This window comes from Aythya ferina (genome assembly GCF_964211825.1).
Source record: "Aythya ferina genome assembly, chromosome: 16".
Classification (NCBI taxonomy): domain Eukaryota; kingdom Metazoa; phylum Chordata; class Aves; order Anseriformes; family Anatidae; genus Aythya; species Aythya ferina.
Genome location: NC_140315.1, coordinates 9,655,322 through 9,677,754, shown reverse-complemented (window position 1 = coordinate 9,677,754; position 22,433 = coordinate 9,655,322). Strand labels below are relative to the sequence as shown.

The 22,433-nt window shown below is 49.3% G+C and overlaps 1 protein-coding gene across 1 annotated transcript in view; it reads right to left on the bottom strand.

The window, feature by feature from the left end:
* The window catches only part of LOC311445813 (fer-1-like protein 4), a gene marked incomplete at its 5' end in the record, with an annotated part of 37,932 nt that overhangs the window by 1,745 nt on the left and 13,754 nt on the right, over positions 1 to 22,433 (bottom strand). Inside the window, 24 exons of the mRNA XM_084538317.1 lie at positions 619 to 899; positions 2,160 to 2,401; positions 2,659 to 2,757; positions 3,721 to 3,806; positions 4,900 to 5,078; positions 6,733 to 6,887; positions 7,717 to 7,887; positions 8,369 to 8,496; positions 8,970 to 9,080; positions 11,967 to 12,098; positions 12,463 to 12,569; positions 13,424 to 13,472; positions 14,102 to 14,233; positions 14,633 to 14,724; positions 15,743 to 15,905; positions 16,331 to 16,492; positions 16,783 to 16,899; positions 17,142 to 17,315; positions 18,468 to 18,602; positions 19,007 to 19,131; positions 19,694 to 19,877; positions 20,132 to 20,284; positions 21,349 to 21,465; positions 21,844 to 21,931. Coding sequence (XP_084394443.1) covers positions 619 to 899; positions 2,160 to 2,401; positions 2,659 to 2,757; positions 3,721 to 3,806; positions 4,900 to 5,078; positions 6,733 to 6,887; positions 7,717 to 7,887; positions 8,369 to 8,496; positions 8,970 to 9,080; positions 11,967 to 12,098; positions 12,463 to 12,569; positions 13,424 to 13,472; positions 14,102 to 14,233; positions 14,633 to 14,724; positions 15,743 to 15,905; positions 16,331 to 16,492; positions 16,783 to 16,899; positions 17,142 to 17,315; positions 18,468 to 18,602; positions 19,007 to 19,131; positions 19,694 to 19,877; positions 20,132 to 20,284; positions 21,349 to 21,465; positions 21,844 to 21,931 — 3,382 coding nt within the window. The remainder of the gene's footprint in view (positions 1 to 618; positions 900 to 2,159; positions 2,402 to 2,658; positions 2,758 to 3,720; positions 3,807 to 4,899; positions 5,079 to 6,732; positions 6,888 to 7,716; positions 7,888 to 8,368; positions 8,497 to 8,969; positions 9,081 to 11,966; positions 12,099 to 12,462; positions 12,570 to 13,423; positions 13,473 to 14,101; positions 14,234 to 14,632; positions 14,725 to 15,742; positions 15,906 to 16,330; positions 16,493 to 16,782; positions 16,900 to 17,141; positions 17,316 to 18,467; positions 18,603 to 19,006; positions 19,132 to 19,693; positions 19,878 to 20,131; positions 20,285 to 21,348; positions 21,466 to 21,843; positions 21,932 to 22,433) is intronic.

The window sequence follows — 22,433 nt, the reverse complement described above, 5'->3', positions numbered from 1 at the left end:
TTTTCTCCCAGTGCCACTTGGAGAGGAATTAACTTTTCCTTCCAGTCATTAGCTGCAGAGTCTCTTACTTTACAACTAGAGGAAACTGCGGTCTGGCTGAAAATTAACCATTTGGCAGGGAAGACACTATATTATAATGCACTCCCCAGTTATCTGAATTTGGCTGCAACCTCTCACACTGGTACTGAAAACAAGTCAGCCATGGGGACAAGCAATGGTCCACTAGCAGGGCCATCAGCAGCAAGTCCACTCAGGGATATTCATCACCTGCCTCTCTGGGGTTGGCAGAGACCCTAGGACAAGCCTAACTTTCTGCTGTCCTGTCTGGTTGATGGAGATCCAGGTGCCTCTTGCATTGCTCCTCTTGCTGAGAACTGCTCTACAGGAAGCTCAGAAGATGTGAAGACACCACCAGCACACCACTCCGGCTGGCGCCTCTAGGTAGATAAAAAAATGGACTTGCAGAAGATGGGACAGGTTCCCAAGATCCTACATGACGTTCTGGGCAACTAGGCCATTGCTGCCTCTGCAGATTATGTGCACACAGGACAGGTAGCCATGTCATGGAAAAGGCATGTCTCTGGCTTTCTGCTCACCTCTGCTAATGCCCTGCCTTACCGTCAGGAGGTACTTGTTCCCAATGGAGTCTGTGAACTCAATGTCTTCTTGTTTGACAGAGCTGCTCCACTTCTTTTTCTTCCTTTTCTGCTTGGCTCTCCTCTCCTCCCTTTCCTTGTCTTCTTGATCTTCAAGTCTGATGAAGGGCCACCAGCCACGCATGCGCTTGTTTCGGAAGATGGAGAAGCGAGGTGTAGCATTCTCCTTTGCCATCTTGATGGTGCAATGCTCTGAGCTCTTGGCTGCCCGCACCATGTCATGCAGCTTCAGCTCGATGGAGCCTGCAGGCACCATAAAGAGATAAGCTCATGGTGAAACCCTGCGGTAAACCTCATGTACCAGTTTGCTTGTCTCAGCCATGCTCCTACCACCACTAGCATGTCCCAGCTGCTGCAATGGTCTAATGGTGTATTGCACATTTATAGGTGGAGAACATGAAGCTCAGGATAGGAAAGGACCAGTCCAAGAGTTGGAGATTAAGAGGCAGAAGCTACAGGTCTTGTCTCCTCAGTCTGATGTGGCCAGTTTGGCTTGCATGTGGCACAGTGGGTTACTGTGAAAACAATGCCATGTTCCACCCTGCTCTCCTCACACACCAAGCTCCTCTTCTCCCCTTGTTCCTGCAGACTTTAATAAGGAATTATAAAATCTGGAAAACTTACTGAGGTTTTCACCTCTGACCCATACCTGAAACAGCCTCAGTTCACTCCCCTGTTTGGCCTTCTACTGTCTTCCTTGGAAGGAGCTTCTGCCCCAGTTCAGCACTCAGGCCTTGCAGCAAGTAGGTCTTATCACATACTGGTCTGTATTGGCGAGCAACCAAGGGAAATGGGAATTCCCCCCTGCTGAGCTCTGGTGAGACTGTGTATCAGTATTGTGTTCATTTTTGGACCCCCCAACACAAGAGAGGTGTCAGCTAACTAGATCACATAAGGCAACAGGCACAAGCTGCAGCAAGGAAAACTCTAATTAGAGATAGGTAGAACAATTTGAGAATGATGAAAATGGTGCAGCATAGAAGAGGGGCCCAGAGGGATGCTGGCATCTCCACTCTTGGAGATTGTCAAAACTCCCCCAGACAAAGCTCTGAGCAACCTGATCTACATTGCATCTCCCTACTCGGAGCAGACAGTTTGCAATAGACTGCAGACCCCTTCCTCCCTAAACATTCCTGAGACTGTGCTTGCCAGGAAGCACTGGCATTACTCTCTAACACTCTCTTTAGTGCTTGAGTAGCACTGCTGAACAAATCACCACTGAAAGCATCACATGGAAGTACAAGGTGCTTGTTGGGTGTAGTCCCAGCATGGCCCTGGGACAAGCATGCCAGCTCAATGTGTTTCCATGGGGCAGCTGTGCACCACCATGCTCTGTCTATCACTCACATGTCAAAAGCCAGCCCAGGTTACTGCTGAGCTGAAGAGCTTGATCTGGCACTGCTGGTGTCTTTTATTGAAGAGTTGGACCCCCAGGAAAATGCTGTAATACAGCAGTAAAATGCAAGGTGAGTGACACCCCACTCCCAGCAGACCATACCATACCTAGAAAGTCATTCGCTGAAATCCTGTCATAATCCCAGACCTGGAGGACCAGAACAGCTGGTTCACGAAACTCTGATTCCTCCACTGAAAAGACAGAATCCTTCTTCTTGTAGGTGATCTCCTTCTCGGTTGGGAGATAGTTGAAGCGAAAGATGAACCTCCAGTTGAAATTGCCCTCCCCAGTCAAGGAGTTAAAGTGAACATCCGTCTCCTGCTTGTCATGGTCAAGTCCCTTTATCCAGCTGCAGGAGAAACTCAGTTATCTCCTACCCCTGTCACTCAGTCCCAAAGACAGAGTAGAAAGATGGAGGGGATACCCATGGGGTAGCAGGAAAGGAAGGGTCAAACAGCCAGATTGCACCAACACCTGACCACCATCTTTGGGGCTAACACCATTCAGTGCAGGGGCAGGGAGGAGCAGAGGTTCAGAGGAGGAAGTGAGGGGCAGAGCAGAGAGCTGGACAGCCAGAATCTGTCCTCCTGCCGGCTCCCGTCAGACCTTTTCACGTAGATGTCACTAGAAGGCTCTCCAGTTACTGGGTTGACATCATCAAGGATTACGTCGTCTGTGTTCCAGATAATTACACGCAATTCATAGCTGTGGGAGGGACACAAGAGTGGGTGAGACACCTACTCTCATATTTGGTGCCTGGGGGGACAGATCAAGTCTACACCAGTGGAACAGTAGAACCTGAACCCTCCTAGCCCTGTGGTACCCTGACAAGGCTCCTCTGGACCTGCCCAGCCCAGCAGTCTCATTGCCTTGCACAAAGCCTTTGCTTTTTTGCTGGGTTACAGCCCTGCAAGACGAACACCCACAGACAAAACAAGCAGCTTATGCAAAGCTAATTTCTGGTGTGGCACAAGCCCACCCAGCACCACTAAGACACAGGGACACAGAAAGGCTTAGGCAGAAAGGGACCTCCACAGTCTCCACTCCAACTTCCTTCTCTAACTCCACAGTAGATCAGATTGCTCAGGGCCTTGTCCTTATGAGTTATGAATATCTCCAAGGCTGAATATCCCAGCACTTCTCCAGTTCCTTGGGTCCCTGTCCCAGAGCTTCCTCACTCTCATTGTGAACTATATCTAGTTGGAGTTTCCCTTGCTGCAAGTTGTGTCCATTATCTCATGTCCTTTCACATGCACCTCTGAGAAGAACCCAGACCTGTCACCTGAATAGTCTCATTAGATCACTGAAAACAACAGATCACCTCCTTCATTTTCACTTCTCCAGGCACCACCCAGAGGACTTCCATTCACTAGCCAGAAAAGAACTATGTGAGTAGCTCAGACCTGGATTTCCATCTTCTCTATGTTCACCATTCAAGGAATTTAACCCTGCGCTTCACAAGCACTTGTGCAGCTGAAGCACTTGTGCCCCACGTCAATGCACGAAGACACCATCCTACACCCAGAACTGAAGCAGAGCAGAGTGCTGTGTGCCAGAAAGCACAATCGGTCTGCACGGGACTTTGCAGCACATCCCAGCAGGCACAGCGGGGGACAGTAACCCTCCACATGGGCTCACTGGTCCCAGCTCTGCTCCCAGGGGTGCTACCTGATAGGCAGTCGAGGCTTGATATTGACTGGTGGTGGTGCAGGGACATCATTTGGAAACATGTCAATCCACATGTGCAAGGAGCCCTGATGAGAGAAGAGAGCAGAGAGGTTTCAGAAGACTGACCACCCTTCAAGGAGCAAAGGATTGGACCTGCAAGGAAAGCTTTCACCAGAAAGCCACTACTTGTTTCTTTCCTCCCCAGCCCCAGTGCTTCAGAGCTTTGTGTGACTGTATTTTAGAATGGGTTGGAAAAAAAATTGGAACTACTCAAAATTCCTTCCTTACCTCTCCACCCTGCTGCCAAGAAAAAACATCTCAGCTGAACTGAGTCTATTTCAAACACAAACATCTTTCCAGCCTGGAAACCCCATGGGCAGCCTGGCTGCAGCACAGGCCAGTCACTGTGCAGAGCATCTTGGCTCTCCAGCTCCAGGTGCTCTGTGGTGGATGAGCCACCAGACAGGGCTCAATGTATGGCCACTGGCACCAGCAGAAGGAAACACCTCCTCTTGAAGCTGCTGGACTGCTGTCCCACACTCCCTGCAGGCATGCTCACATCCAGCTCAAAGCGTGGGAGCAGCTTCTGCTGTCTGAACAGCAAAGGGAGCTGGGACCCCAGCCCAGGTCCCCGGGTCAGGAGGCACCAATGTTACTTCCAAGGCCCTGCTCTACGGTGATGGTGGCCTGGGAGAGCAGGAAGAAGACAAGGGGGCAGAACGGGGCGTTTGCAGGGGAACAAAGGAGCAATGACAGGGGCTAAAGCAGAGGAAGAGGCAGGGAAAGGCAAGGACACTACCACCGACCATGGCAAACCAGGTCCCTTGCCACCCACACAGTATCCTCATTGGAGTAGCTGTGTGGCCTGAGGAGTCAGGAAGGACTCTTGGCCACCAACATTGTGACCACAACATCAATGAAGAGAGGTCCAGGAGCTCCACTAGAACTCCGAGGGTGGATCTGAACAAAAAACACACAAGGGCAGCAGTCCTCCTTCCATAGCAGGGCCAGACATGCACACAGCTCCAGTTGCCCACCCAGGAAGGGGCAGAGCATGGGACTTGTGCCACAATGAAGAGACAAAGGGACAACAGGGGACCAGCCAAGGAGCTGGGGACCAGCCACCCCAAAAGTCCTTGCCAGAGAAAAGTCTAAGTTGGACAAGGAGACACAACTCACCTGTATGAGCCCAGGGTTCTCTGGGTTGTAAAGGGACCGGATCTCTACATGCTCTGGTACCAGCTTGTACCCACATCCTGGCATCTCTTCCCAGTGCTGCAGGACGTACAAAGCCTTATGTTCATCATCCACTGACCAGTTCTCATCTGCCACTCCTCTCTGGTTCCTTGCAGAGACCTCTGCAGCAGGACAGAGCCAGGCAGAAGATGAACGAATATGGCTGGAAAGAGCTGCTTCAGGAAATTAGTCACCGGCACAGGTATGCATAGATGATGGACTGGGCAAACAAGCAGCTCCCCAGAAGAAACAAACAAACAAACAAACAAAAACTGGAGAAGTAGGAGGGTAAGAATGAAGGGAAAGAGTTCAATATGCTGCGATGATGAGGAAAATGGTAAGCAGAAGATGAGCAAGCTAAGAGAAATAAGATGAAAAGGGCAAAAAAGCATTTACTATAGCCTTGGGAAAAGGATCCATGGGATGCTGAGAAGGATGTGACCCTCTGGGGCAGTTTAAGCCCTCATGTTTCTGTTGTGGTGCAAGCAGACCCTCAGATGAGCAGTTTTGCCCTGAAAGTGTTCCAGGAAGCACTACTTGTCACTTAGCAATGACATATGGCCGTGGCCTTCATGAATTAACATCTGTGCTGCTGACTGACTCATTTGGCATAACATGAAGGCAAATAGCAGTTCAAGACCAAAGTAAAGCCCACTGGTGGGGAGGAAAAGAGGAACCAATAGACAAGGACATACTAACCCACTCACTCCCAGGTTTAAAGTGAACCCCTGTCCTTTGGATATCACCCTGAAACCAAAACCATCCCAAGCAGGCCCTGATCATGAGAGAGGTCCCCAGGGCAGCCTTGTCCTCTCCTGAGTGGGATTTATTTCCCATTCATGACACAACCAACCCTTAGAGACCAGCAGAAAGCAGAGGAACACTGAAACAAGCAGAAGGTAAAGTTGTCTGAACATGCAAAAGTGTCCTGCTCTTTGGGCAGGATGGACACAGAAAGCATCCTTTCTGCAGGCAACATAGCATTGCCTCACAAGATCCAGTCATCCACAAGCAGGCCACATATGCTCCATCCCTTTCCCCAGGCTGGTCTCACTGCATGAGTGTTTGTCACCAGAGGGAACATGCTCAGAAGGAACAGACCTACGTTCAGGAAGGTTCTGCATCACTGCTGGCAAAGGGTGTAAGTCACCATGTTTTTGGTCACCTATGGCCCCAACTCACAGCTTATAATTCCAGTAAGGAGGAAAAAAATAACAAAGGATACGTGGAAGCTGCCCATAAGGAGGAAATAAATAGTGAGGAGCAGTGGGGTGTTACCCAAAGCACCCAAAACCACCAGAAGCAGAGAGCATCCCTGAAGGATGAAGCCATCTAGGAGAAGGAAAGCAGACTGAAAAAGTCTCCCCTTCTCCCCCCCGCCCAATGTCTTGGTGATGGTGGTCACAAGCAGATGGAGATAAACCTCCATAACAGTGTCAGCCACTAGGATAAGCTACACCTTCTCTGGCTGAACAAGGATCAAATGCCCATGCACTGCTGTGCGAGGGTTTACTTTGCAGAAGAAATGTTCCACTCACTGAGAAGCTGCTTTGGGACCTAATGACCTGGATCACATCTCCCCCATTGCAACACCATCATCCACCAAAGCCAGGCCACTGAGTGCTGAGGATGCTCCCAACAGTGACCCAGAAATATGGGCAGGGTGCAAAGCGGGGGCAAACAGCCCAACTAGCCTGGACACTTCAGGGAAGAGAGGCTGTTGGGTTGGGTTCCCAGCCCAACCACCGAGCACAGGAGTAGCCATGCCCTCTGTACCTTCAGGAAACGCCTCTGGAGGAACCTTGAAGATTTTATTGCCCACTTTGACCTCCTCCTGTCTGTACTCTGCTGCAGGTAGTGAGTTTTTTTTGCATAAGCTATCCAGGATCTGTGTGGGCTTGAAAGCATCTCGCCACATGTTGTAGCCATCTCTGTGTGGAAGGGAGAACACATATAGTTTAGACATGACAGTTTTTTTTCATAGTTTAGGAGATCCCCTGCCCTTCCAACACAGGCTATGCCACAAGCTCCCTGCTCAGAGTTTCATTGAGGAAACCACAGACACAAAGAAGCTTAATGAATGAAAAGCTTAACGAGCTTTCCTCTCCCAGAACAAGCCAGGGTTGCACCTCACAGAACCATTGGTGTCAGAGCAGCAACGGCAGCGATTCCAGCTGCAGTTCCAAACTGGGAGAGAGGTGTTAGCTGCTCTGGGAACTCAATTCCAACAGCTAATTAACAGCTCAATTCCAACAGCTAATTATCAAGTAACAGGGGAGAAAAGTGTTTACAGAAAATGTGGCCAAACACACCAGAAAAATACACCAGAGAATATATATTACATGAGGACAAAGAAAAATAGACATCATGAGCGTAGGTGCTCACAGAATCATCTAGTTCTAAAGAAACTGCCTTACTTTCTGAAAGAGGTCAAAATTACAACATTGTTAAATGAAAATTTATTTCACAGAACGATGCTTTCATATGAAAGCATTAAAGAATTTTTTTTCTACTACATGCAAAATGTGTCCTTCTGCAGTAGGAGTTAGATCTACCACAGGAAATGGGTAGGAGACAAAAATAATAATAATAAAAGGAGATGGACTTATCCATATTCCTTGTAGTGCATCTGCATGACACCTGCTCAAAGGATACCGTGGATGCAAGGGTCATCCTCCAGAACTGCAGGTGCTCTGTTACCCACCCGAACAGTAAGCGAGAAGAACTCTCATGGCCCTAATGTGTCAGACTAGTACCTACATGTCATACTGCAAAGCCACTCCACAGTTGGCCCTGTGCTTGCTGTAGAATCGATTCTCCAAATCAATCTTGGTCTCCCCAATCAGATCATCAGATCCAACCAAGTCATGGTCAAATATTGCCACAGTGAGCTCTGATTCCATGGGAAAGGAGACTGTCAGCTCCACGACTCTGGACAGAAGAAGATTGGGAAAGTGCAGTTAGCAAGGAGATATGAAATACATGCTCTGTTTCACCCATCCTACCCATTTAAGAACTATATTTGCCAACCCTAAGACTCTGATAGAATTTGGCTCTGCAAAGTTCAGTGTGTGGAGTTTTTAGTGTGCATATTCAAATACAGGAGTTATTTATCCAGGAGTGTATGCTGTTGGATAGAGCTCCTTGTTGGAGGTAAGGACAAACATCTCCAAAGCTCTGTTGCTGCTTGGCTTGCTACTTTGTCTGATAAATCAAATCCTTTGAGTGCTTCACTCCTAAACCCAAACACTCCTGTGACAGATGGAGGCAGGAGACTTGTCTGGCACCTTTGTGTTATAGCAGAAGATTCTCCAGCAGAGAGGAACAGAAGACTGCAAACACTGGGCCATAGCCTGAGCTCTATATTTACACTATTCCCATTAATACTACTAGAGGAAAACTTCCTGCATACTCTCCAAACACAGGATTGAGCTGCTTTGGGATGTATCGCTCCTTGGTGTCCTTCCGCTCCTGCCCCACTGTCACCACCACGTAGGGGTCTGCTTTGCCATTGGGGTCTGCTGGAGACAGGTTTGTAGCCTGGAATACACAAGAGGTACAGCCATACATCAGCTGCAGAGAGCAACATGCATAGCAGACACTGTGTGGGGCCTGAGACCACCCAAGCTCACTGGTCAGGTCTCTCCAGTAGCTGCCCCAGCAAGTGAAACCCATTTGCTGCCATGCAAATCCCCATTTAACAAGAAACAGATGTCTCCAGCTGCCAGCCCACCTGGTTGCTCACTGTCTCAAGGCAGATGACAGGAGCTGGGCAATGCCCATCTAGATTCTTACCATCTCATGAAGATACAAAGCCCAGAAGGCTCTCCATGGACAAGGAATAAATACAAGCCCTCACTGTAACAGACTCCAACTGGCCAAGCAGAGCCTGTAAGCCAGTACCAAGCCTTTCACAAGTGCCACTGCTCAAATTTACCAAGTGGAGAATGGCAGGAGGTTCTTAGGAAGGGATAGACCTCCAAGCATTACCGTCACCACCACAAGAGACTTACCTTAACAATATAAACTCTAATGAGAACCTTGATGGGCCTGTTCCTTGGAACACCCTGGGAGACCCTTGGCTCCTTGCTGGCTTCCACAGTAGGGTAGACATAGAAGGAGCCCTGCAATAAAGACACTGCAGATAGAATCATAGAATCATAGAATCGTTAAGGTCGGAAAAGACCTCCAAGATTATCTGGTCCAACCATCACCCTACTATCAATGTTACCCTCTAAACCATGTCCCTAAGCACCACATCCAACCTTTCCTTAAACACCACCAGGGACAGTGACACCACCACCTCCCTGGGCAACCTGTTCCAATGCCTGACTACTCTTTCTGAGAATAAATTTCTATTAAATTCCAACCTAAACGTCCCCGGCGCAACTTGAGCCCATTCCCTCTAGTCCTATCCCTAGTCATCTGCAAGAAGAGGCTGACCCCCAGCTCCCCGCAATTTCCTTGCTGGGAGTTGTAGAGAGCAAGAAGGTCTCCCCTGAGCCTCCTCTTCTCCTGACTAAACAACCCCAGCTCCCTCAGCTGCTCCTCATAGGACTTGTGTTCCGGGTCCTTCACTACTTTCGCAGCCCTTCTCTGGACATGTTCCAGGGCCTCGATGTCCTTCTTGTACTGAGGAGCCCAGAACTGAACAAAGTGCTCAAGGTGCAGCCTCACCACAGCAGAGTACAGACGGACGATCGCCTCTCTGGTCCTGCTGGCTACACTATTCCTGAGACAAGCCAGGATACCACTGGCCTTCTGGCCACCTGGGCACATTGCCGGCTCAGGTTGAGGCGAGCATCAATCAGCACCCCCAGATCCTTTTCCTCTGCACAGCTTTTGAGCCACTCTGCCCCAAGCCTGTAGCACTGCACGGGGTTGTTGTGGCCAACGTGCAGGACCCAGCACTTAGCCGTGTTAAACCTCATCCCACTGGCCTCTGCCCATCAACCCAACCTGGCCAGATCCCTCCTGATTTTTTTTCTCCGCACAGCTGACAACTTCCCTGTACTCTCCCCGAGTTTCCATCTCCTTCTTCCACCAGACATAAACTCTCTTTTTCTCCCGGACACTCAGCAGAAGTTCCCTGTTCAGCCATTCCAGTCTTCTTCCCTGCCGGCTCATTTTGTGGCACATGGGGACAGCCTGCTCCTGAGCCTTTCAGACGTCCTTCTTGAGGAGGGTCCAGCCTTTCTGGACCCCTCTGCCCTTCAGGACTAGCTCCCAAGGGACCCTCCCTGCCAGTGTCCTGAACAATTCAAAGTCTGCCCTCTGGAGGTCCAAGGCAGCAGTTTTACTGACATCCCCCCCTGACTTCACCAAGAATAGAGAACTCTACCATTTCATGGTCCCTCTGCCCAAGACAACTCCTTACCACCACATCTCCCACCAGTCCTCTGTTTGTGAACAGCAGGTCTGGGGGGGCACCCCTCTGGTAGGCTCACTAACCAGCTGAGTCAGGAAGCTGTCCTCCATGCACTCCAGGAACTTTCTAGGCTGCTTCCTCAGGGCTGTGTTGTATTTCCAGCACGTCTGGGAAGTTGAAGTCCCCCATGAGAACAAGCGCTGACGATTGAGTGACTTCTGCCAGCTGCGTACAGAACGCCTCTTCTGCCTCTTCATCATGGTTTGGCGGTCTATTACAGACCCCCACCAGGATGTATGCCTTGTTGGCCAATCCCCGATCCTTGCCCACAGGGACTCTGCTTTATCATTCCCAACCCTGAGCTCAACAACATCGAAATGTTCTCTAATATTGTCACGTCACCTCCCCTCCTAAGTTGCCTGTCCCTTATGAAGAGCTTGTAGCCATCCATTGCAGCACTCCAGTCACAGGAGTGGTCCCACCTCATGTCAGTGTTGGTGATGAAGTTACAGTTTCCCTGCTGCACAATGGCATCCAGCTCCTCCTGTTAGTTGCCCATGCTGCATGCATTGCTGTAAATACACTTCAGTTGTGCCATTGCCCTCACCCCTGACCCTGGGACTCCTCCCCCAGGCTCACCTCTATCAAGCCTCATTGCATCTCTGTCCCCCTTCATACCTCCTTTAAAGCCCTCTCAATAAGCCCTGCCAGCTCCTGGGCTAGTACCTGTTTCCCTCTTTGAGACAGGTGGGACCCATCGACAGCCATCAGGTCAGGTGCTGAGTAAAATTCCCCATGATCAAAAAATCCCAAATTCCTGCAATTGCACCAGCCTCTCAGCCATGTATTGATCTGCTGGGCCTTCCAGGTCTCCTGAGTATGGAGGGATACTCCCAATGATAATGATCAGGTACAAAAGAGAACATCTCAGATGGGATTGGAGCCACCAAGACCAGCCCCTCTTGCTAGCTGGGAAATCAGAGCCATTGCCCATGCAGACAACAGACACCCTGTGCCCATGGGGACAGCCCTTTACAAAAGCACCATCATGCTTGTATGGCCCAGGCCATCCCTGTTTGCAGGTTAGGCTCTCAGACCACTGCCCATGCCAGAAGATCTGAACATTTCCAAGCACATAACTGGACTGCCAAAGGTACCAAAGGCAGGAAGACGCCAAAGGTTTCCTAGGGACCTTCATAAATCAACCTTTGTAGTTGATGTTTCAGTCTTCAAGAGCTCCTCTGTGGGAGAACGATGCTTATTTTAGACAAGCTTTGTTAATTTTGCAAACAGTGAAACTCACTAATACTTATTTACATACTAAACATACCCAGAGGCCTCAACCAGGATAAGTGTTCCTTCATGCTTCATGCTCTCTCTTTCTTAAGAGGTAAAAAAAAATAAAATAAAATAAAATAATAATAATAAAAAAAAAAAAAATCTAACAGAGATGGATTTATCAGCTAACAAAAGACCACAGCACATAGTTACTTTGACAGGCCCCTATAGTACCCTGGCCATGCCTCACATATTTGGACACACTCATCCTTGCTGAGGCTTTGCTGGCATCTGAATTCTCTGAGACACAGGTCACCCTAAGAATTTCCTTCCATATACAGCACAAACGTTATTCAAACGATACCTTGTACTTCCCCACAAAATGTTCATCCTCATTTCCATCTTCATCTTCATTTGCTTTGCCACGATGAAGGGGAAAAATACACAGCCAGTCTTCAAAATTACCAAACTCATTTTCCAGCTCAGAGTTATAGATCTGTAAGAAGTAGAAAGTCATCTTAAGACTTTTCCTGATATCTTAAGGAGAGAAGAGTCCCCTTTAAGAAGGGAAAGACCATCTTTCCCCTGCTTTGACCATTTCACCTTGTCCTGACTTACCCCAGTATTACTCAGTGCTAGGTTTTCTTTATGACCCCAGGCCCATCCTCTGATGAGCACATGCATCCCAAGTGAACTTCAGGATCTCACTAGCTGTTTCAGAGCCCAGCAAAGATGGGGCCCAGTGCACACTACTGGATCAGGTTCTCTATCCCATTCTAACCTCCACTGCAGGAAAGTGAGGACAACACGGAAAAAGGGCATGGGTTGAAAGAGGCCAGATCTGTCACCCCAATACTCACTTGAAGGGTGGCAATGAGCTTCCTCTTGGGTCGAGCAGGTTCAGCTTCAGTTACTGCCTCATCTTCTGCTTCCATGTCAATGTAGGCTGCATTTAAATTGCCTCCATCTAGAAGTGTCAATAGGAGACTGGGAAATGCTCTGATCTCTCCCATCATGGCAAGTGCCCATCCATGAAATGACCCCAGCAACAGCTTTTACTTTCAGCCAGGTCTTTGACTTGTGTCAGGGTAACTAGAGTTATTGCTCTCCATAACATGTGTTCTCACAACATCTCAGCTCTCCCAGAAAGACAGGTATGCATGAGAGGACAAAAATCAGCACAGACCTGCCTACCTGAATGGCTGCTCTTCAAGAAGAAAGTGGGCAAGGACAGAGCAAATAGAGGAAGGTGCCTGGAACCTTCCACAGGTGACTGGACCCTTCCATAGGATTCACATAATTTCTATACTTACTGTCTCAACAATTCAGGTCATTGCTAGGCCAGTCACCGCTTACGCCTCAGCAAATCTGAGCCTACAGCTGTAACACTGTCCTCAGATCCTCTGCTTTTTATTAATGTTTTTCTGAGTTTATTTTTTATCCAAGGTGAGTATCCACAAGCAGAGTGAAGCCCAGCTTCCAGGCAGTTTTTCCTTTCCATCATCCCTTCTGCCCATTCCACTTTCACTTCCTGCTCCCACCATGGCAATCCCATGATACTTGCAGCCAATTTTTCTGCAGAGTTTTGCTCACTCAGGAAGGCTCTTGATTCAACAAATTTTTCCAAACTTTCTCAAGGCAAGTTTAATGTTTTCAACTTGAAATGGCTTGTTAGCCTGTGCCAATATTTCTAGTCTCTCTGCTCCCTTTTGTGTTGCTTTTGCTGAATGTTGCAAAACTGTTGCCCCTCAGATCCCATTACCACAAGACCACCACCCTCTACGGCAGTGTAGAGCCTGTCTCTCCCCACAGAAGACTCACCTGCATCATTCAGGTCATCATTCTCAGCATCTTCCTCATCAATGTATGTCTGAAACACACACAGACAGTCATCCTACATTGCTGACCACAATGGCTTCTCTATCCAAGCATAGGACACTTCCAAAGCTTACTGCTAAGTAGAGTCAGCAATATGCAGACTGAGATCATTTAGCATTAACATTTTTGCAGAAGGGTGTTCAATGAGTACTTTATCAGCATACCTGAAGGAAATAACTTTTCCTCTCCCCAGATCTTCTTATTGCCTTTTTTGATTGGGATATTGGAGAAGCAAGGTAAACAAGGAAATTTGTGGCAGACCTGCCCCCATAGCCCACCCTGGGAAGACAGAGTGAAAGTCTCTGCACTGCATGAAAGTCCCTGCACTGCAGCTCAGATCAGCAATGTCACATTTTCAGGAGTGTCTTAACATGATCCCAGTCACATTATCAAAATCATCCAGCCTCAGGGATGCTTCAGCATCCCCTGCCTGCAGAAATCAGCCCACCTGGTCGGTGTTTGATACCTGACTATCTTAAGAGTGCTTGACACTCAAAAGCATACATCTTCCTGCAGATCCATGCCACAGGGCTACTGTGGCACTCTGTGCTGATGGAATCATCTTCCACAAACCAGTGCAGACACTTCTCCCCTCGGCTGGCAGCTGTGACAAGAGATTACCTGGTTATACAGCTCCTTCAGGGACTCATAGTATTTGGACCACCAATCCAGTTCTTCCAGATCTGGTTTCTCCTCTTCATATTCATCCTCTTTCTTTGCAAGCTTATTAATAGGAATCTTCTTTAAAGGAGCCTTAAAAGCACAGAGCAAGGCAAAGATAACACAGGACACCTACACATCTTGCACAAATACCCTGATAGCCCCAGCAAAGGCTCAGCTTTCATGCAGAGCACAGGAGGTGCAAAGCTACATGTAGCCTGGGTTCATGCTTTGCTACGAAAGCATCAGTATTCATGGCACAAGGCAACACAGCTCTTCTCCCTGTGCCACAGCCCAGACATGCAGCAGTGTTAATGATCAGCAGAAGCAGGCATGAAACTCTTCCAGGAGACAGCCAGGGGAAGATCAGTGTTTAAGTCCAGAGCAAAAGCTGGTGGTTGAAACTTAACTCTGAACTTCAGAACTTTTTGTTTGTAACCTCCAGTTTAGACTTTCAAACCTCAAAATTCCCTGGGTCAACACATCACTCACCTTTACCAGACACAAGGGGTGAATGCTGGGACCTGGGTCACCAGTAGCAGGGCCAATCTTAGAGGGAAGATGTTGGGATGAGACTTTCCTAGCTGAGATGAAGAGAAAGAGCATCATGTTCTCATGCATTTAGTTCTGCCCACAGCTTCCCAACTTTGTTCAATTGTTATTTCACAGGAAAAACCCCTCCCTTACCCACCATGATGTGATTTCTTTTAAAGCTTTTGATAGCAGATTGTGCCAAAATTTTACTGGAAAACCAAGTACATTGCTAAGACTAGCCACCATCATCTACATGCATTACTGACTAGTAAGAATTCAGATTTATGTGATACATTTGCCCTATTTGGAAACTACCACAGATCAATCTTTTGCTTCTTAGTCTTCATATCGTATTTATTTACATACTCCCAGATCAGGAGCTTTGGTTGTTGCTGTCAGAGAGCTTATTGGGTTAATCTATTCCCAAATGAGTAGTCCTTGACCTAAATCCTTGGTTGTAGTGGACCAGCTCACACTTCCTAAAGCTTGACAGAGGTCTCGCTGGGGACAGCCCTCCAGTCCAGTTACACATAGGTTTGGAATAGGTGAATTCAATAGTCCTTCACAGACTAAAAAACTCTGATTCCAGACACAGACTTCTCATGGGAATAAGTTACCGTGTAGTATCTAGCCCCAGCTAAATGACCGGCTGGATTAAGACATATTCACAAGCCATTCTACCTCCTCTGATTTCCACAACTGTAAGACAAACAGTGGCTGGGAAAAAGGCTCCAAAGAGATGGCATATCCACAGGTGAAGAGTCCTGTCGATGTGGTGGGGAGGCATATGATAAGCTAACCTCGGAGAGAACAGTCTGCAAACTACCCTCTGCCAACCCTAAAGAGATCAGCCTTATGCCATTGCTTGTCTGCAACCACTTTCCCAAAACCCGTCTTAGAGGACCACAGCCTCCAAGGCTAACCTGCCTTGGGCTATGCTTTTATTCAGCATCTTATGGCTCTTGGATGAGGACTTTGCCATCTGGCTACAGAGAAGAGGGGCGGAAGATCTCTGCCATGGGCAGAAGCTGCCTGCTGCCTCCACAGGAACCTCACCGAGCAGCTCACCTCTGGGCACATCTTCTGTTTCCTCTTCTTCAAGTTCTCTTGGAGAGAATTTCATCACATCAGACACAACATGGGTTCCCACCAGCACAGTGCGCCCAAATGCCCGCTTTTCCACAACAAAGATGCTGAGGGGAGGGTGCAGGTAGACCTGCTCAGGGAGCTCCTGCAAAAGAGCCATGCAAGGGGTTTGCAGGAGTGAGGGCAATACCAGTGGCAGACCCACTACACATGAGGAGGTCTGATGAGAACCCTTACAGCTCTGCCCTAAGACCAGAGCCTCATGGTGACAGAATCACAGAATGGCCAAGGTTGGAAGGGACCTCTGAACATCATCTAGCCCAACCCCCCCGCCGAGCAGGATCACCTAGAGCACATTGCACAGGAAAATGTGACAAACAGCTGAGACTGCTCTCAGTGGGCTTCTTCCCAAAGGTTTTGATCTGCAGCCAAACCGTGTGGCCATGGGAGAGCAAAACCCTGGGGGCAGCTCCCCTCCTGTGCCCTTACCCTGAGCAAGCAGACTGTACATGGGTGCAGGACAGCCATGGTGCACCCCAGCATGGTAGGAGCCCCCTTCCTACTACTTACCACATCCATGTATTTGACCACCTCGGTGAAACTGGGGTTTTCCTTGTAGGCCACAATTACCTCCGACTCCACCTTCTTGCCAGCACATTCAATGATCACCTGGGGCTGATCCACCTCAAACAAGTTGACCCGCTTCAGGTCCCGCAGGCCCCAGAACAGGATCTAAAGCACACAAAGCTGCTGGTCTGCTCCAGATGTGCCAGGTGCAGCCCAGCCATGCAGCCCTGCCTGCAGGCGCCAACACAATCAGCACAGACCCCAAGAGAGGCATGAAACCGCTCTCCCAAGGTGGCCACATGGACCCAAACTCATGCTGCAGGCACAAACACAACAGCTTTGATTGTTAAACCGCTGAGCCCCAAACCCAACTCCCTCCCCAAGCCCTGCCCTGTCCATGGGCTGGCTGGCTGCGCCATCTGTTGTAGGAGCCAGCCCTGCAGAAGGCAGCTCACCTCTATGCGAAACTCCTTCAGCACTGGACGGATGCCCTCCGGGATAATGAATCGTCCATCACGGGGGTCTTCCAAATAGCTGGGCTCCTTGGGCTCCACATCCTCAGGCAATGATGGCTGAACAGACAGAACCAGGACACACTGAGCAGCGAAAGACATTTCTCCTCTACACCACATCCCCTCTCCCTCCGCTCTTGTTCTGTGCCCACAGGCTCTGCCCCTGCAGCTTCCTTTCAGTTGATAGCCAGTTGAATTTCAACAGGGAATCCTTTGGTGAGCCCCATGCAACCAGCTCTGCACCCCTTGGAGCTCTCCCCCAAGTGCCAGCAACCATGTGCATCTTCCTCAACGCCCATTACCTCCAAATAGCCACTGTAATCCAGCTCAATCAGCTCAAAAGTGGCAATGAGCTCCCCAGCAGCTTTGGTGCCTTTGTAGACATCAAAAAACTGTAGGTCAGGTTTGCTGTACGGCTCATCAACCAGCTTCACGTGTGGGACAGCAAAGGCCTGGCCAAGGAACTCAGGGGAGCCCTGCAGGAAAGGAATGGGTGAAATTATCCCTGCATTATATCACCACCTCAGAGGAAAGACCACCACTAATTCCAGCCGTCTGAGCCAGCATCAGAACTCTTCTCCACCCTCTGCTCCATCCAGAGCCTGGAGCAGCAACTCCTCTTAACTCCTGCTCTTCTTCCATATAGAACTGGACAAGTGGCATGGGACCATGGACCAGAGGTCATCAAAGCTAGATCAGGTTCCTCAGAGTTTTCTCCAGTCAGCGTTTGAATGTCTCCAAAGATGGAGATCCCACAAGCTATCTGAGCTCTAGGCTCAACATTTGAATGCCATCAATGTGAAACTTATATTAAGTTGGCATTTTTTCTTGTTCCAACTTGTGTCCACTGCCTGTCATCCTGTCCCTGTGTACCTCCAAGAGCAGCCTGGCTCCATCTTTTCTACCCTCTCCCATTAGCCAGCTGCAGACAGCAATAAGATGCCCACTCTGCCTCCTCTTTTCCTGGCTCTCAGCCTCTCCTTGCTCTGTTCTATGCTCCAGCTCCAGACATCTTGGTGGCCTCATCTGGTCTCGCTCCAGTATGTCAGTGACTTTCTTTTACTGGGGAGCCCCAGACAGGGCCTAGGAAAGCTGCTGAGCTACATGGGAGAGTCCGGTGCATGGGAGAGTCCAGTTATGCCATTCCCCTTGTGATAATAAAGAGGCCCCAGGAGAAGAGTGTGACTTCAGAGTACTAGTGAAGGGGGAAAGGGGAAGACTGAGGAGGGAGAGGAGATGACAGAGGGGAAAGAACAGTCCTGAGATCTACATCACCTCCCCGTGGCTGCAAGCCCTCTTCATCGAGAGCCCACTAAGGAAGCAGGGCAGACAGCTGGGAGAGGCACACTGCTTTTCCAAAGAGGGGAGATCCTGGATCCACCAAGGAGTCGCCAGAACCTGGCTTGGAGCATCTCTGAGCCATCTGTAGCCCATAGCCAGCAGCTTCGTCCCAGCTCATAGCAAAAGACTGCAGAAAATCTCAGTCACAGCCCCCAGGACTCACTGCCACCAGCAGACCAGGAACCAGAGATGTGGCTCCTAAGTGCCTGCTTGCAACACCCACATATTGCTCTTCTACCTTCCCTGTCATTGAAGGGACAGCAGGAGGGCTGTGTGGCCATACTTACAAATTTACTGTGGTTGAAGAGATTGACTATAACGATGGGAGTCTCTGTTTTCAACTCTTCTCTTTTCCCATCAATAATGAGCTGGTCAAACAGAAGTAACTCATTCCACATTGGGCTCAGTGTCTCCTCCACTGTCTGCAGACAAAGACAGGAGGCCTGAGCCTACCACAGCCCATGGAAACAAATCACATGCACTTTGTAAAGAGAGTGGGGAAAACATGAACTGATCTCCTCTCCCCCACAGCTGCACAGAGCCAGTGCCTGGCAGAAGAGATGGTAATAGCATGAGATGGTACAAGCACTTGGGGCCAACTGGCAAATGGCAATCAACCCTTGAGACCATGCTCTGCTTGGCTGTTCTGTCAGATGTTCCCTGAAAGTAGCCACACTGCCCAGAGCACAAAAATACCTCGTGTGGAGTTACAAAATTTCCCAGAGGACTGACAAAGCACTGGCTTTCAACATGTCAAGGAGGTATGATGATTTTTTCTGTCCCCAACTCTCCAAGAAGGCAGAAGCAGGAGTTTGAGGGGTCTCACCCTGGTGGTCTGGCAATAAGTTGAAAACACCACTCTTGCAAATGGATCAGAAAGGCCATTGTCACCTGCAGGAAGGATCCCTCGAGCCTGATACAGATGGGCTCGGAGCTGGAAATAGCTGAAATCTGGTAAGAAAAAGAGAAGAGAGTTCACAGTTCCCTGGTCCAGCCCTACCTCAGGCCAAAAAAAAAAAAAATTAAATACATAAATTAGGAAGAGCACAGTCCAGCCAGATAAGACCGGGTGCATCCCACAAGGGTACCACTTCTAGGGGTACTCACTACAGGTCTCAGAAGGCCTTTAAAGCTTTGACCAAGCAAGAGAAGCTCGGCAGGCTCCCCAGACCTGGGAATTGCCCCTGGGAATAACACATGTGAAATGTGCAGTGATTTCCTGTGAGTATCTGCCATTTGGGAGCACCACTGGGTCTCAGCAAAGGGGCAGACCTCATGCTCATTGCCAGTTTGGCACAACATCCAGTGCCTAGGAAGCCCCCGTCTTGCCAGCTGCTGCAGCTGTGAGTGTGTGAACACATCCTCTTCAGAACAAACTGGACCTGCCTGCCCCAGTCACACCTCAAAGATAACGTTGAGATAATGGGTCAGGTCCTACTCCTCAGACACTGACCCTGGGGCAGGACATCTCGTCTCTCTGTTTGCCCACTTATGGTTAAGCCATGGAACTCACCATCCCTGCTGAGTCGGCTGGGAAGGCTGTACACCGATAACTGGGTGATCTCCTGCCCACTCTCAGAGAGGTACTTGAACTCCTTGGGCAGCTCCACCATGCAGTTCTTTGCATATTTGGTAACCCCGAGCCACATGTAGATTTCCAGTTTGGCAAAGATCTGTCCAGTATGCAGCCCAGGGACCTGAGAGTGCAGGATGTTTAGCAGGTTGCCCATCCCAGCCATGCCACCTTCAGACTAAGACCACTGGTGTTGGCCTGTGACCAGCCACAGAGCACAGGAGACATGGCAACATTTCAGCAGAGGCAATCATCACTGGTGGAGCAAGAGCTGCGTCTCCTTGCAGCCACCAAGATGACAGAAAGGAGGGCTAAGAAGAAAATAGGGGGAAGCAGCAAGAAGGAAGCAAGAACATGCTGTTTTAGTATAAACTATACCTTCAAAAAGACAGTCTGGATCTTTGCACAGTCCTTGCCTTTCTCCTCTTCGACTACCGAGTAGAGGATGTTCTGTGCAGGGACTCTTGCGTATGCCACACGCCGGTTGTTGCTGAGCATCCAGATGAGAATGTCAGGGAGGGTGCACTGGGGCTGGAGGGAGGAAAGGGAGGCAGAGCAGTGAAAGTCTCCTGATGCACATGGGGCTGGTGGCTGCATAGCACTTCGGAGATCCAGAAGCAAGTGACAGGGCCTAATGCTGGGCACATGCTTCTGAAATTCAGCCCTGCAGTATGGCTCTGCAGTTTTCCTGAAAGGATTTGTGACCCTCCCTAATTTTCATTACAAACACCAGCAGGACACACTCACCCTCATCTGACACTGGGGAGAGGGAGCCCTCATGAGGCTGGAGAACAGAAGCCCAAATGCTAATCCATGGAACCGAACCACACCTGCTGCCAATACGGCAATGCCAGCACCCAGTGTACAAATGCAGTTTGGACTCAGAACAGGCTTGCAAATGAAGGACATGCGCGGATGTAAACAATTACTTCTTTTAAATCCTAGGTTCCACTTGCTTGAAGTCTGCCCTCACTTACTTAAAAGCGTGATAAAGATTGAACTTTGCTTGTTGAAAGGCTTCTCTGAATTGCATCAACATCTGTTCTCTTAGTTCCAGCAAACAGTGCACCCTGGTTTACACTAAAAGTATGCACTTATTTTCCAGAGATGTTTAAAATAGAGCCAGTAAGACTCTGAACAAAGAGAGTCTCTCTTACAGATGAGAGACCTTATTGCAATACAAGTTTTAATTTGCAGGAAGGTCTGGTGTTGGTCCCCAGGGGGACTGCATGTAGGGCAAGGCAAGGCTGATTTCCCAGGCAGGCTTCCTGCATCCCCACTGTGGGCATGGCCTGGGGCCAGGCAGGGAGGGCAGGAGAGTCCTGGCTGCCTGGAGCTGACCCAGCTCTGCCTCCGAGCCACTACTGAGCCCTTGGACTCCTGCTCTGTCACCACTGGTCCAGCAAGGCTGCGAGGCCTCATCCCTCATGAGGGTCATTGCATGATAACTTCCAGCAACTAGAAATTGGGATTTTACATGTCAGGGAAAGATTTCAGAGAAAAAGCCCCATTTCAGGCTGGTAAAAAGCTCAGCACCCTCTCCTTGCCCATGCCCTCTCCGGGTTGGAAATGGAGTGCTCCAAGAGCAGCTGTACCTCTTGAGCCATGAAGCATAGCTTGGCCAGGATTCTCCTCGTCTCCTTAACCTTCTCCTTGACATTGGCTCGAGTCAGCTGCCGCCTCACACGGAGCCCCTGCTTCGCATACAGGATCTGAACAGACAGCAGAGTTGTCACATGCCCGGCCATGACCCATGCATATAACATTGGCAGCCCTCACAGGGGCTCTGTGGGGAAGCAGAGGCCACATCCACCCTGCCCCGTTGCACCCTGGCATCCACCAGTTCACTTGCCAATTGTTGAGAACAAACCTCATGAACCTGTACTGAGCCATTTAGTGAAGGGTGCTGAGAACTGGAGACTCCAGTAACTCATCAGTTCTGCTGATACCAGCCAGTAATAGAAGTCCGTGAGCTTTTGCATCATTTGGGGCAGATCAATTAGCATCAATTCTAGACGGCCCTCCAGAAGCATCCCCCAAAGCGAGGATTACACTGGCTCCCTCCACCACCCTCAAATCCCACAGCTTACGATGTTGCGCATCATGTATTTCGTCCGACATCTGTCAAGGTTGTTTGGATGTGCCATTGTTTTTCTCTCTGCACTGAGTGAATATTGCCTGCAATGAGAAAAGCAGCACAGGCTCTGCAACCCATACACCCTGCAGGGGAGCACAGTTTACACAGCATGGCCACAGGTTCCAAACCCCTGCTACTAATCTGGAGGCATCAGGAACCTCATCTCTGTAATGCCTTATTTTCTGTAACCTCTTTGATCAGAAGGTACACTGGAATTTGCTCAGCACTTAAGGCACTGTCTTTTAATGTCCCCATTCCAAGGCTAGGAACTGATGTGCATATTGGACCCCACCAGGCAGTTGCAACGATTGAAACATGAGTCTCTTGAAAGAGTGAAGGAAATGTCCTAACACTTAAGAAACACACAGGAGCTCAGGAACATCAAGGCTGCAGCCTGTTACCCCTATGCTTCCCAGGTGTGGTGCTATGTGGTGTTCTCTCTGAGCTTGCAGAATAATGGGGTCTTTTCCCCAGGTTGTCTCACTTTCCTTCCACTCATCCTCCTCTTGAAATCAAGAGTGCAGGCTGTGCACAGTCCAGGTA